The following is a 15,176-nucleotide window of genomic DNA, read 5'->3' as shown; positions in this document are numbered from 1 at the left end:
AGTTTGTGTATTTCCTCTTGTTGCTGGCATTTGGGCGCCAAGATCTGGTTCAGTGGGTCAGGCTACCAGATAAACAGGCTGCAAAATGAACAAAAAGAAGCAACAAACCTCTGGGATATACTTTTAAAAACAACCAGCAGCACTATCCTAATTGAGGTAGGAGGGGAGGAAGAGGAAGTCTCTAAGGAGCAGAACCTATCAGCTACAGGCCCCTCCTTTAGAAAAAAAAATCCAGTTTAGATTTTGGCTACAGTAAATGCCATGACTTTTCTTTCTTGTGCTCTAATGTCATCTCAGCTTCAGATGACTCAAAAGGAAGAAAATATGTTTTGAGATCTGTTCTTGTACATTCCATATACTTTTGTAAGTCTGGTGTGTAACAGGATACACTACTTAAGTATCACATGTGACAAATGGGAAGCCTTAATGGGTTAGTGTGCAAATGGTTCTTTTAAATTTAAAGCTCATTATGATGCAGCCAAAATTCAGCACTTTTATGTCTGCTTGTTTTAAACTGATGGAATTAAAGTGCTGGAATTTGGCTAGATTCTGCCCACATTCCTGGATTTATCAATAGCAGTAATCCATTCCGAATATATCTGTTTTAAAAATCATATGATTGTCAAACATTGGGCAATGGGCCTGGAAACATCCAGTGAAAGAAGGCAATGGCGAGGGAGAGATCCTGCTGCTAAAAAAGTCTTCCACCTGTGTTTGGAAACTGTACTTCCTAGCAAGGCTTTTATTCTGCAATTTCTCCCTCATTCAAAAAATGTTATGGCTATCCTAGATCAGTGCTTCTCAAAGTGGTGGCTCCTGGACCAGTGCTGGTCCCTGAGCCACTGGCTACCAATTTTCCAGGAAAAAAAGAAACAATTGTAGCCAATGAGCACAAATATGTTGCTGGTCCCTAGCACATTTTGCTTGCTACATCCACACACACACACACTGAAAGAGGGTGAGATGGAACAGCTGTATAATATCTTTTGATGGGCAGCACTGTGAACCATTTGCTTCAAGATGCCTTGTGTCACTACAAGCCATTCTTTTAAACTAATTTTTTACTGCAAACTATTCCCATGTACTGGATTCACTGACTTAAGGCACAATGAAGAAGTGTGTGTCAGGCAGGCAGGCAGGCAGGTCATATGTCAGTCATACAGGCCTCTGTCTTTGCAGTTCCAGATGCAGATGATAAATGGGTACATCAGAAAATAATCTGTATGGAACATCACATGAGGGAGACGGCAATGGATGCTAAATCAAATCAAAGTGATCAGTGCTTTTGAGCTAAAACCATATTTACAGAATAAGTCTCTGGGGGAGGGGGGCTCTAGCCAAGGCAAACCTGGGCTGCAATCCAACTTCCCCATAGCACTGTAAATATCTGCATGTGGAGATGTGCTATGCCAGCACTATGTAACCCCCATGCAGAATAGCAACACTGATGACTGTGTGTCACTGTAAAATAAACAGTAAACAATGTGCAAAGCAGAACTACAATGCAGTTGTAAGTTCAACTCCATTTCTACCACTGTTACCAAAATACATCTGTTGCACTGTGGTTAATAATTTGCACTTTCATATATTGTGCAACATCTCACATTAGCTAGATGCCAATCATTATATGGCACATGTGTGATTTGATCTACTGAGTTTTTCTGTTCATTTTTTAAAAAGTAAAAACTGCGTTGGAGTGGTAAGTTTAACCAAATCAAGAAAAATTGCAGCTTTCCTCATCAAAATCCTCCTTTCTTCAATCAGCTGCTGCTTTCCCTGAGTGACATTAATATTCCTCCGCAGGGGCAAATGGCCATTTGGGGATAAGATAATCCTGACAGGGTAAACTGAGAGGGAGAGACTGTTAGATTGCTGTACAACAACAACATTGTCCCCTTGTCCCCATTTCTTTATGTTTTAACAGAATGTAATCCATTCATGTACATTCCAAGTAACAGATAATATAGTCCATATGAATGACCAGTGCAATGAATTTCAGGACTGCAGTAATTTGCACATATGAATCTATGAATTGTCTTTGACTCTTTCATGCTTTGTGCCATGTTTACTCATCAATAATATATTAGAAAAGAACACATTTGAAGTCAAATGTGCATTCTAAGCCAGTATTCACATTAAAGATTGGTTGGCGCAAAAGCAAAAAGAATAGTTAGGCTCTAATTGTTATGCACTCAGATCAATTTGAACCACGAAGGGATAAAGGATAATGCATGCCATATCAATGGAATAACAGAAGCAGAAAACCAAGTCCTGAAAACCTACTGTGTTGAAGGAAGTCCACCTCAAGTCAGGAGCTTAATGATAAAGCACTACACCAAAACCTTGGCAATGTAGACCACCCAAAACCAGACAGAATACACCTTTGTTAAAAATAAAAAAGTTATTTTATTATAAAAGAAAACTATATTCTTCAGTTTTCTTGTAAACAAGCACACATTGCACAAACCGGCCATACCCGAAATCTTGTATAGAAGAGGTACCAAAGGGGATGCCAGTTCACTCGCACAGCTTAACAAGTGTAGGTCAACAAGAGTCTTAATAGATTTTAAATACATAGCCCTACTGGGCAGAGAAATCACCATAGAGTGCTATAGAAAACACAGCAGCAAAGCTCACAGTGACAATCCTTCATGGGAATTCAGCATCACCAATTCGTTCTGCAGTTCAAGGGTGACTGACTCCATTGATCAGACAAGGTCCAAAGTTACTGGAGGTGATTTCTGTGTAAACGTCATTCAAAGAGGGGGCTGTACAATATTTTGAGAGAAGAGTCCTTGGCAAAACAAAAGAAATCCCTGACATACAAGATAGCAGGTTCTTCCAGCAGTTGTGGCACAAGGCAGGAGTTCTGCCAATGAATATCATCATGGTGTCCTGTGGGTTGGCACATGGATAGGCAGTGCCACACATTGACCTAGGAGGAAAAAGAAAACATCACTGTTTTGTAGTATGCCCACATACTCACTTGGAATATGAGCACTCACTTGGACACTTGAGACAGGGGAAACTCATGGACCAAGCAGGGGGGCTGCCATCTCCCTGAAATGCTCAATCCATGATTCCTCTGCCACTCAATCCATGAGCCACTCATGCTAGTAGGTGAGAATTGCTGGCAATACAGGCTTCATCTGCACTGCAGTAATAATGTAGTTTGATGTTGCTTTAACTGCCATGGCTCAATGCTGTGGAATTCTGGAGTTTGTTGTTTTGTGAGATATTTAGCTTTCTCAGGATTCCATAGCATTTAGCCATGGCAGCTAAAACACTGTCAAGCTGGATTATTTCTACTGCACAGATCAGCCCACAGTTTCTCTCCTCCCCATATTAATAAAAGAGCACATCATCTTTCCCTCTCAGTAGCATGACAACTGCTTCAGTCAACAGGCTCCCAAGGACCCTGTCTTGTTTTTCTTGCTTCACTGCCTGCCCTGAGTGGGGCATACCAGGAGTCACCATAAACTGCCTAATCCAAAGAGAGAGACTTTCTTATACGAACTAGAGAACTTTATCCCACCCTAAGTAAAAAGCATATGATCAATAGAATCTAGGCAGACAACCCCAAATATTTACACCACCTTCAGGTATTGACAGCTGAAAAGATGCATGCTTTACACAGCATACAGCTTCATTTCTTTTCTCTCGCCCTCAGCTTTGCACATCTCAAACTAGTGTTAAAACGATCTAGAAAGAGGCATAAAACAAGTTCAGGCCTTTGTTATGGAAAAGTCTGAGTAAAAACAGGAGAAGGTATAGAAGTATAAAGAAGCTGCAGTTCAGTTAAGGAGAACACTTAATACACTGGGCAACCAGCTTGGCCAAAAGCTTATCAGTCCATCAGTGTCTATGTCCCTTCCCTCAGAGGGAATTATCTCTTTGCTCTTGTGTAAATGTCACTTTATCTTACAACTGAGAAAATCTTCTTGATACTTATTGAACAGGCAGCAAAATGCTTTTCAGATTTATTTATTTTTAACACATAATGACAGGAAGAGGAAAGAAGAGAGGACTACATTTTGGAGTGCGGCTGAGAAAGGAGCCAGCATGGCATAATGGTTTCAGTATTGGACTATGACTCTGGAGACCAGGGTCTGATTCCCAGCTTGGCCATCAAACCCACTGGGTGATCTTGGACAAGTCCCACTCTCTCAGCCTTAGGGAAAGGTCATGGCAAACCTCCTCTGAACAAATCTTGCAGAGAAAACTCCAGGATAGATTTTCCTTAGGGTCGTTGTAAGTTGGACACACAACACAAACAAACACTGGAAGAAAGACAGATCTTGGGCAAAGAGGTTTGGAAATGAAACTGCAAGCAGAGAGAGGGAGGGAGAAAAGGAGAGAAGTACTGTATATACACATGTATAAGTCTAGAAATTTTAGTCAAAAATTGACCCCAAAAACTCTGAGTTGACTTATCTACAGGACAATGTAAGTACAGTACTGTACTTTAACTCTTATTTAAAAATTAGCCATCCCCTGGTAAAGGGCAACAGCATAATCTGTCCTGGGGGCATGGATGCCTCTCTGTTCTCTCATCCATCCAGCCTTTAGGGTGAGTACAAACAGTTATGCCTGCTGTGAGTTTTTGGCATTTTTTTTTACTTTTGCTTCATCATTTAGATCCTTTGTTACATGCCCATAAGTTTTACCCTCAACTTATCCACAGGTCATACCAAAATCCATAATTTTTGCCCCAAAACTTGGCTTCAACTAATACATGCGGTCAACTTATAGTTGGGTGTATATGGTAGTTAGTTCACTTTTCTTGTACCACCCATGCTGATCTTTCAATCATCTGCAGCAAACCTAAAAAGAAGTTTGGCATCAACCTCTGTCTTTTGCCTCCATCTTGGAATCATGCAGTCTTTTTGTTACACTCTACACAACCTTTGAGAGCTGGGTGCAGAGGCATAAATGCTGTGCATCTCAAAAGGAACAAGGATAATTTCTTTGGATCCTGTCATATGCTCCTCAAGGGACAACAGCCTCACACAGCACACTGCCTAAATGCTTTCATTCTGTTATGCAACACTGGTATGTAGCGTAAAATAGAGAAGCAAGTGACAAATGTGATGTAGATAGAATGGGACAGAATGTCTAGAATGGACAGAAGCAAAAGGCCCAGCAGTGGACTGGCATCACCAAAGCAGAGTCATTAAAAGGTATTTACAGTTGTCCATGCCAGCACAATTTTAGATAAAGTATTGACATCTGCAAATTGGCAAGAAAAACTTTCTTGCAGCTGTACCTATTGCTCTAGAGCTTTGAAAAGTTGTTTCAAGGGATCAAGGTGAAGGGATATTCAGGCTGTTTTCAGAAGGTTTGATGGTACATCCCCACTCATTACCCATTACACTCAGCAGTAAACTGCAAATAGGATTTCAATTCTCCATCAAGCCATTGAAAATCCATTACTGAAATCCATCAAGTCTTTGGGAAAAAAAATGACTTGATTTTCTGCTTGCCTCCTGTGAATCTTGAACAAAAGGAGGGGAGATGCATTTACTCTCTGAAAGGGAGAAGATCCATCTGGCCCCCTTCCCATACACTTTGTTCCCTTAGGGAACCTGTGACTCACAAAACAGGAGGATGGCTACAATATAGGAAGGATTGCTGGGTGTAGTAGAACTCTCCCTTGCTCAGAAGAATAGAAATCAAAATGAGAGGGATTTTAGAGGAGTAATGCAGTTTGTGTAGTGATTATATATTGTCCAAAAGATAAAGCATGTGGAGGCCACAGCTTAACCAATGTGAAGAGGCCATTTCAGTTTTGCCTCAGAATTCTCTCTTTTTTCAAATTGTCAGTCTTGAAATCCACAATTCTCAGCCATGGAAACCCACTGGGTGACCTTGGGCAAGTTACACTATCTCAGCCCCAGAGGAAGGCAATGGCAAACTTCCTCTGAACAAATCTTGCCATAGGTTCACATTAGTGTCACCCTAAGTCAAAAACAGCTTGCGGGCATACAACAACATGGGAAATGGAATTTGTGACTCTAATGGAATCCTATTGAAAGACTCAACTGCAAAAGATCCACTGAATTAATTGTTGAATGCTGAGTCAATATTTATGTAAACTCCCATTGATTTAATGGCTCCACTTTAGCTAGGACAATAAAAGAATTCAAGCCTCAGTGTTTTTGAATACAGAGGTTCAGGAGGAAAGAAGAGGGGAGACCATGAATAGGGAAGGTCACAGGGAACAAATATAGCAGACTCCCTTGCTCAGTGTTTAATCTTTGGGGTGGCACCTGCCAACAAGTGACACAAATGATAAAAGGGAGTCATGCTTTTGCTTTATTTCATCAGTGTGTCACTGATACCATACATCAAATACTGAAAAAATGAAAAAGAAAAGAAAGAGAAATGAAGGAAACAAAAATGTAAATAAGGCATGCCCTAATTAACAAAGTAGTTGTGTACCTGGGCATTACTTCCTTGAGAGAGAATTTGGTATCAGAAGCAGAAACAACATGGGCTGCACCCGCTCTGCAGAAATAATCCAGTCTGACACAACTTTAGCTGCCATGGCTCAATGCTGTGTAATTCTAGGAGTTGTGGCATCAGAACTCTCTGACAAAACTACAGTTCCCAGAATTCCACAGCACTGAGCCATAGCTATTAAAGTCATGTCAAACTGGATTATTTCTGCTGTGCAAATGCAGGTATGGAAAGAATAGGGACAGGTTCCTGCACCACCAAAAATCAGAGCACTTCAAAATGTCCCAGCAATTTTTAAAATTCAAAACTAACAATATGCACAAGTGAAACAAAGTAAACAGGTCAAGTAATCACACATCCAGCGATGATTTCCCCTCTCCCTTTCATAAGTCTCCATTTTCCTTATGATTTCTATTTTGGTGGCCACCAAAGGTTTGGAGATGGCAGAGACCTCTTGTTGCTGTGTGCCTTCAAGCCATTTCTGACCTATGGCAACCCTAATGCGAACATATCACAGGGCTTTCTTGGCAGACTTTGTTCAGAGGAGGGTATGCCCTTGTTGCCCTCCTCTGGGGCTGAGACAGTGTGACCTGTCCAAGGTCACTTCTTGTTCTTGAAGGGAACATCAGTTTAAAGTAAATGTGACATCACTTGTGCCAAGCAGCACCCAGCTGAGGAACAGGCAAGGCAAGACAAGGCAAGAAGAGAGAATCATTTATAAGTAGGAAACTGCTGCCCAAGGAAAGAAGCAATTTGCAACACTCAGCTAACAGGTGCTTAGTGCTTTCTTCCCAGAGGCAATGGAATCTTTCACAGACAGAACGGAGAAGGGAAGTTATTTGAGAGAAACTGTGTCTTCCTTACAAGCCAAGCCCTGCGATATTTGCCAGCATAATGTATAGTGCAATGCAAGACAGACAAGCTGACCAACAGCATGGATGACTCAAGAAATTTTGCTATGAGTCACAGCAGCCAACTGTATATACAGTACTTAAAATCAGCAAAGTTATTGGGGCACAAATGGCAGAAATTCCTACAAGTGATTCTCCCTCCCTTTCTGGCATTAAAAATAACAAATTACCTGTAAATAATCAACCATTTCTAGCCCTTATATGCTACCCCCCAAAATCTGCTGCCCAAGATGCCTAACCCTAATAGGAAGGCTGGCCTTGACCAACAGGAACAATGAATCCAAAGCCAGGCCAGGTACATAATTTATTATTGCAGAGGTCTCACAATTTTTGAGCAGTGTCAACCTCCAACTGTACCAACTGCACTGTTACACATCCATGCTTCAACCTCATTGGTTTCTCTACACATCTGTATCCCTCATAAACTCCAAAACTTGTGGGGATAAAGAACATAAGCAGAGGGAATAACACAGCAAAGGAAAACCTTCATTCATGGAAAAGAAAGTGGCTGAGTGTGCCATGAGGCACAAGACTCTGCAATTGAGAAAGCCCAGGTTCAAATTTTGACAGAAGCAGTGGAAATCTGGGCTGTCATTCTCAGTCTGACCTACCTCACAGGATTGTTTTGAGTCGCAGAAAAGGAAGCAGTAAGAACAATGTATGCTTGAATGGAAAGTGGACTTATTTTATAAAATGGGTATGTGTGTTGTCTGTCTTCTAGTTGTTTCCAACTTATGGTGACCTAAGGCAAACCTATCATGGGGTTTTCTTGGCAAGATTTGTTCAGGGGAGGTTAGTCATTGTCTTCACCTGAGGCTGAGAGGGTGTGACTTGCCCAAGGTCTCACAGCCAAGCTAGGTATCAAACCTTGGTCTCCAGAGTCATAGCCCAACACTCAAACCACTATGACATGCTAGCTCTCAATGTTTATTTAATAATACAAAAATATTTATTTCTAGGAGGGAAAGAATGAATAAGTGCAAAGTATAAAGCTACTGAAATCTTATACATAGACAAGACACTCAAGCATCCTGTTGAGGCAAAATTCACAGATTAAAGGTTTTAATGTAGAAAAGAAATATCAGTAAGGCTTTATGTTAAGCTTGAACCCTGTCATGATGGGACTGACTTCATTCACCTGCGGACATCCCCTCCCCCCCAACAATCCTCTTCCTCTTGCTTCTTCCTTCTGATCTTACGCATGTATGCAGACAAGCTGGGGTTACTCAGGGAAGAAAAAACCCCTGGCACATGTTCTTGGGGCATCTCTTGTTTTCTTTCAGCTGCAATCAGCTTCTGGAGGTCACAGGAGCTTAAGAAAATGCCCTGCACTGAGTCGGACCATTGGTGCATCTTGCCAAGTATTGTCAGCTCTGACTGGCAGTAGCTCTTGAAGCTTTCAGGAAAGATCCTTTCCTCCACCTGCCTGGAGGTTGCCCCAGTGATTTCCCATCCAAGTAGCAACTAGGACCAAGCTAAAATAATTTCTGAAATCAGAGAAAGGTGGAGGTATGTCCAGGGTCTCTCAACCCTGCTGAATTCAGCAGGAAGGAGAACGAAGTGACTTTTCAGTGGGCCCTTGGTTTGGTTCCAGGACTCCCTATGGATACCAAAATCCATGGATGCTCAAGTCCCATTAAATACAGTGGCACAATAGAATGATGCTCCTGATATAAAATGGCAAAATCAAGATTTTGCTTTTGGGAATTTATATATCTTTTGAATATTTTCAAGCCATGGATATAGATACAGAGGAAGGCCTATAGACAAAGGCTATTAATGCACATTATTTACCTCTTTACCAAGAGTGGTACTGAGGTTGGAAGAGGTCATGGAGCTGTTCCTAGGACCTACCAGTACATCAAACCATCCTGTTTGATCCCAAGTGTATTAAAAACTAGCCAAGGTAAGGAACAAAGAAAAAAAATCCACAGGGGAATCTTTTCAGACTGTGCTGGCTGCCCAGCCACTTCTGACTGGAGTTCAGTAGAACTAGGAAAGACTACTTTTTAGACGACAACTCCCTGGCTGCATCTGCACTGCAGAAGTAATGCAGTCTGACACTGCCTTAACTGCCATGGAGCCATCCTATGATATCCTGGGATTTGTAGTTGTTGTGGAACCAGAAGAGAGCCAGCATGGTGTAGTAAACAGCCAATGATAGTGGTTTGAGTGTTGGACTGTGACTATGGAGACCAAGGTTTGATTCCCTGCTTGGCCATGAAACCCACTGGGTGACCTTGGGCAAGTCACACTCTCTCAGCCTCAGGAGAAGGCAATGGCAAACCTTGGAACAAATCTTGCCAAGAAAGCTCCAGGACAGCTTCACCTTAGGGCTGCTGTAAGTCCTCAATGACTTCAAGGCAGACAAGAGCAACAACAAGTGGCACCAGAGCTCTCTGCTGGAGAAGGCTAAATGTCTCACAAAACTACAGTCCCCACAACCTCAGATTGCACTGAGCCATGGCAGTTAAAGCAGTGCCAAAAGTGTATTATTTCTGCAGTGTGGATACAGCCCTGGAAGCCTCCCAACCAGTCCAACAAATCACTTTCCTCAACTTCTGCAGCAGCTCTAGCTCCATTCCCATACATAACCAGGAGGAAAGGAGGGGAGAGAGAAAGGAGGGCTGCTTAACTGGCTTAGTACCTGTTTACCTGGCCCAGTAGACAGCCAGCATGGTTGAGTGGTTTGAGTTTGAATCCCAGTTAGACCATGTTCCTGCCATTGGGTGAGCTTGGGCAAGTCACACCCTCTCGGCCTCAGAGGATGGCAATGGCAAACCTCCCTGGGTAGAAACGTGCAAACAAAACCCCAAAATAGGCTCACCATCATCAATGACTTGGAGGCATGCAGCAATAGTCCTATAAGAAGTCCTCACTTGTAAGGCAAGTCTCCCTGTGCTGCCAGTGCTATAAGTTCCCAGCTCCATTGGGGCAGTCCCTTTTGCCACTGCCCTCTGCTCTCCCTCCTTGGAGGTCTTTAAGCAGAGGCTGGAGGTGGGGGTGGGGGGGCTTTGATTGAGAGTTCCTGCATGGCAGAAGGGGGCTGGACTGGGTGGCCCTTCCTGGGGTCTCTTCCAACATAAGAGTCTATGATTCTTATGATTCCCTGTTCAAGCACAAAAAGCAAAGCAAAACAAAACAAAAACCACGGGGGGACTTTGGTGGGCAAGTCACACGCTCTCAGCCTCAGAAGATGGCCAGGGCAACACCCCTTTGAAGTAAACCAGGGTAAATCGGGCTATAGTCCAAACAAATGGCAGTGCTTGCCCCTAGGAAAGCCAGGCTAGCCCCCAGAGAGCCAGGGGAGCATCCTCGCCCCGAGAGAGAACGAGAGGAGATTCTTTGCCCGTAGAGCAGCAGCCCAGAGGGAGCGCAGGGGCCACTCTCCCCGGGCTCCGGCTGCCTTTCTTCCTCACCTGCTTCAGACCAGGCGCTCCTGGGGGCCGGCGGGGCTCCTCTGGCTGAGCTCCAGGGCCGGGGGGCCCGGGGCCCGGGGCTGCTGGGGCCGCTGGCGCTGGGAGAGGCGCTGGGAGAGCTTGGCGGCCAGGCGGAGGAGGCTGGGCGGGGGGCGGAGGGGGGCCTCCTGGGGGTCCGGGATGCCGCGGAGGTTGCCCGAGTACCAGAAGAGCCAGCAGAGCAGCGAGAGGAAGAGCAGCAGGGCCCCCGAGAGCACCAGGAAGTCCTCGAAGGAGGCGCCGTCCTCCAGCCTCGGGTGGCCCACCGCCCCCGCCAGCACCAGCCCCAGCCCCGCCGCGTCCAGCGCCAGCGCCGCCACCAAGAAGGCCGCGCACCGCCCGCCCCACCTCAGGCCCATGCCCGCAATGAGAGGAGGAGGAGGAAGCGAGCGAGCGAGCAAGCAGGGACACGGCGCCAGCCCGGCCCCCGCCCCGCCCCAGGGAAGGCCCTCGACGGCCAGCATTCCCCAGGGACCGCAGCCCTGGCCCAAGGCCTTTCAAAAAACCTCCTCTCAGGCTGAGAGAGTGCCACCTGCCCAAAGCCACTTACTAATTTTCCCTGGCCGAGCAGAGATTGGGATCCAGCTCTTCACCAGAGTCATAGAATCATAGAATCGTACAATTGGAAGAGACCCCAAGGGCCCTGATCCAGTCCAACCCCCTTCTGCCATGCAGGAAATCACAATCAAAGCAACCCCAACAGATGGCCCTCCAGCCACTGTTTAAAGACCTCCAAGGAGGGAGACTCCACTACACTCCGAGGAAAGAGTGTGTTCTACTGTCGGACAGCCCTTACTGTCAGGAAGATCCTCCTAATGTTGAGCTGGAATCCCTTTTCCTACAGCTTGCATCTACTGTTCTAGTCTCTGAAGCAGCAGAAAACAAGCTTGCTCCCTCCTCAATAGGACAGTCCTTCAAATATTTAAACAGGGCTATCATATCACCTCATCCATTGCCATCCTCTGAGGCTGAGAGAGTGTGACCTGCCCAAGCTCCCCCATTAGTCTTTTCCATGGCCCACCTGGGATTCGAAGCCTGCTCTCCCCAGAGCCCTGTTCCAAGGCTCAGCCCATGACACTTGGCTGAAATGGGAAGTCACTGCAATCATAACCACAATCATAATAACATTTATTTCTACCCGCCTCTCCAACAAGATCAAGGCAGCTTACATCAATAATGAAATCCATTCAATACAATAAAAATAAATCCGACTATCCTCTCCCTCCAGAAACCAAATCAACATAAAAATTACAACATAACAATAACTGTAATAAAATATAATTAAAACCATTAAAACAGTCATAAACATGCTCGAGATCTGGGGATATTGTTGTTGTTGTTGTTGTTGTTGTTGTTGTTGTGCGCCTTCAAGTCATTTCCAATTTATGTTCAGAGGGGATCAGCCTTTTTTTATCCCCATCTCCTCTGAGGCTGAGAGAGTGTGACTTGCCTAAGGTTACCCACTGGGTTTCCCTGGCTGAGTGGAGATTGGAACCCGCCTCTTCTCCAGAGTCCTACTCCAAGGCTCAAACCATGACCCTACGCTGGCTCTGGAAATCTGGAGACTGAAATAAAGTTTCACTTGGGAGGGGAAGAATCCTGATATGGAGGGGGCAACGTCCTTATTTTGCTCGCCTTGGAGCTGCACCCTTGGGTTCAATGACCCCAGCTGTGTTCTTTGCAGAATGAAGGAGATGGAAGCCAAAGGCTCTCTGGCTTGTCCTGCATATGGCCATGCTAGCTGAGCGTTGTAGTCAGTGGCGAGACTAAGGGCGTGTGGGGGGTTCAGGCCACACCAGGTGACTTCCTAAGGCGGGGTGACACCAACGTTCCTCAGACATCTGCCTTTGGGCAGAAACAGGCATTGGCATTCCCCTGTTTGCTGGAGACATGGCAGGAGTGGAGTGAGGCTCAGTGGGAGGAGGAAGGAGAGCAGGCATCAGGGTTTTTAAATTAATTTTTTAAAAGTTAAAATGTACAGTCATCCCTCCATATTTGTGGATTTGATATTTGCAGATTTGATTATTCACGGATTTCATTAATATATTCTCTCTAGGACTGTCTAGGTCCTCCAGGGCAACTCTGTGGTCAACTTTAACTAAAAGTTTGACTGAAAGACCATTTGTAGCTACTCCAGTGCCATTCAGTGGTCAGTGTATGTTGGACATTGACCACAGAGTTGCCCTGGAGGACCTAGAGATTCCTAGAAAACAAACTAAAAAAACAATGTTAGATTTTTTTTAATTCTTTTAACATTTTCTTTTGAAAACATCTACCAAATTTTCACTTCAGCCACATGAAACTACCTGCAGGTAAATGCATTGAGGCTCTGTGTATGATATTATTGTCCTTTAAAAGTACAGTTGTCCCTCCATATTCGCTAGGGTTAGGGGAACAAGACCCCTGTGAATATGGAAAAACTGCAAATAACAAAAACACTGTTTTTACCTAAGAGGACACCTCTCTAGGAATCTCTAGGTCCTCCAGGGCAACTCTTAATCCGTGAATAATCAAATCCGCAAATATCAAAGCCGCAAATATGGAGGGATGACTGTATGGTTTTAATTTTGCTAGTTGTTTGGTGTCACAGTTATTGCCCTGACCTCCAGCGATATACAGGAATTACAATTGACGAGTAATGTGAGTAGAAAAAACATTACTAAGGATTCTGTATGGTGTGGAATGGGAGGAGGTCAATTAAGGGGCGTTTACACCATGAGTTACTGCACCAGGTGACCCCAACCCTAATGATGCCACTGACTCTCAGGACCAGTCTCTCCAGGCCGCACAAGAGGGGCTGCATCTGCACTGCAGAGACCATCTGGTTTGGCCCCGCTTTGACTGCCCTGGGGTTTCTGGGGTTTCTGTAGTTGGTTTTGGCACCAGAGCAACAGCATAGTTGGTTGTAGCTTGTGGTGGTGGTGTGCCTTCAAGTCATTTACCTCCGACTTATGGCAACCCTAAGGTGACCCTTTCCTGGAGTTTTCTAGACAGTTTTCTTCATAGAGGGTTTGCCATAGCCATCTTCTGAGGCTGAGAGAAGGTGACTTTCCCAAGGTCACCAAGTGGGTTTCCATGCCGAGCTAGGAATCAAACCCTGGTCTCCAGAAGCTCTACTCCAATGCTCAAACTACTATGCCACGCTGACTTGTGGCACCAGAGCAGAAATAATGGCCTTTGAGAGTGCTTGAATTGCCACAGTTCCATGCTATCTGGGACTGTGGGAACTGTAGGTCTGTGAGACCTCTCTGTCAGAGAGCTCTGGTGCCACAGCAATCAACAATTCCAAGAATCCCCAGCTCCCAGGGCTGCATCGGCACTGCACAAATAATGCACTTTGGCCCCATTTTAATTGCCATGGCTTAATGCTATCCAGGCTTGTGGGAATTGTAGTTTTCTGAGATATTTAGCCATTAGGGAGCTCTGGAGCCGTTGTTTTTTTATTTGTTTGTTTGTAGTTGTGCTCCTTCAAGTCATTGCAGACTTATGGCGACCCTAAGGCAAAGCTATCCTGGGGTCTTCTTGGCAAGATTTGTTCTGAGGAGGTTTGCCATGGCCTTCCCCTAAGCCTGAGAGAGTGTGACTTGCCCAAGGTCACACAGAGGGTTTCCTGGCCAAGCTGGGAATCGGACTCTGGTCTCCACAGTCACAATCAAACCAGTATGCCATGCTGGTTCTCTACTATGTCATGTTGGCTCTCTGTTGGACAAGCTACAAATTCCAGGATTTCATAGGATGGAGCCATGTCAGTTAAAGCAGTGTCAAACTGCCTGATTTCTGCTATGTAGATGCAGCCAGGGAGTTGTAGCAAAGCTGTGGTACCACAACAGACTACAGTTCCCAATATTCAATAGCACTGAGCCAAGGCAGTTAAAATGGTGCCAAACCAGATGATTTCTGCACTATGTTGACACTTGGTGACCAAATGTCCTGACCGCAAAGGAGGACAAAGCACCACCAAAGGTGGGCCATTCAAGAAAAATGGAGGACATGACCAAATAAAAAACTAAAAACACTCATATCAATGCAAATTTATGCTTCTTAGTCATGCTCAAAATGGAGAACATTTTGGAATTCTCCAAGACCCCTTATCCTCCACTGCTTTGCTTAAGTCCTGCAGATTCAGGCCCATAACCTTGGTTGAGTCCACCCATATGGCATGTGGTCTTCCTTTATTTCTACTAACTTCTACCTTTCCCAGTATCATTGTCTTTTCTAATTATTCATGCCTTCTCATTATGTGGTTACAATAGCCTCATTTTTATCATCTTGGCTTCCAGAGAGAGTTCAGGCTTGATCTGTTCTAGGACCCACTTATTTGTCCTTTTGGCCATCCACAGTATCCTCA

General features: G+C 44.7%; 1 protein-coding gene across 1 annotated transcript; it reads right to left on the bottom strand.

The window, feature by feature from the left end:
- Positions 1 to 2,455: 2,455 nt before the first annotated feature.
- Positions 2,456 to 11,187, bottom strand: TMEM238L (transmembrane protein 238 like). The gene is made up of 2 exons (XM_042447540.1): positions 10,790 to 11,187; positions 2,456 to 2,935 (listed from the first exon to the last, which is right to left on the bottom strand). The coding sequence occupies exon 1, from the start codon at positions 11,185 to 11,187 to the stop codon at positions 10,795 to 10,797; it is 393 nt and encodes a 130-aa protein (XP_042303474.1). The 3' UTR covers positions 2,456 to 2,935; positions 10,790 to 10,794.
- Between the last annotated feature and the right edge of the window lie 3,989 nt (positions 11,188 to 15,176).

Source organism: Sceloporus undulatus, chromosome 2 (assembly GCF_019175285.1).
Source record: "Sceloporus undulatus isolate JIND9_A2432 ecotype Alabama chromosome 2, SceUnd_v1.1, whole genome shotgun sequence".
Classification (NCBI taxonomy): Eukaryota; Metazoa; Chordata; class Lepidosauria; order Squamata; family Phrynosomatidae; genus Sceloporus; species Sceloporus undulatus.
Note: the sequence above shows the minus strand (reverse complement) of the source record. Positions and strands in the feature narration are given on the sequence as shown.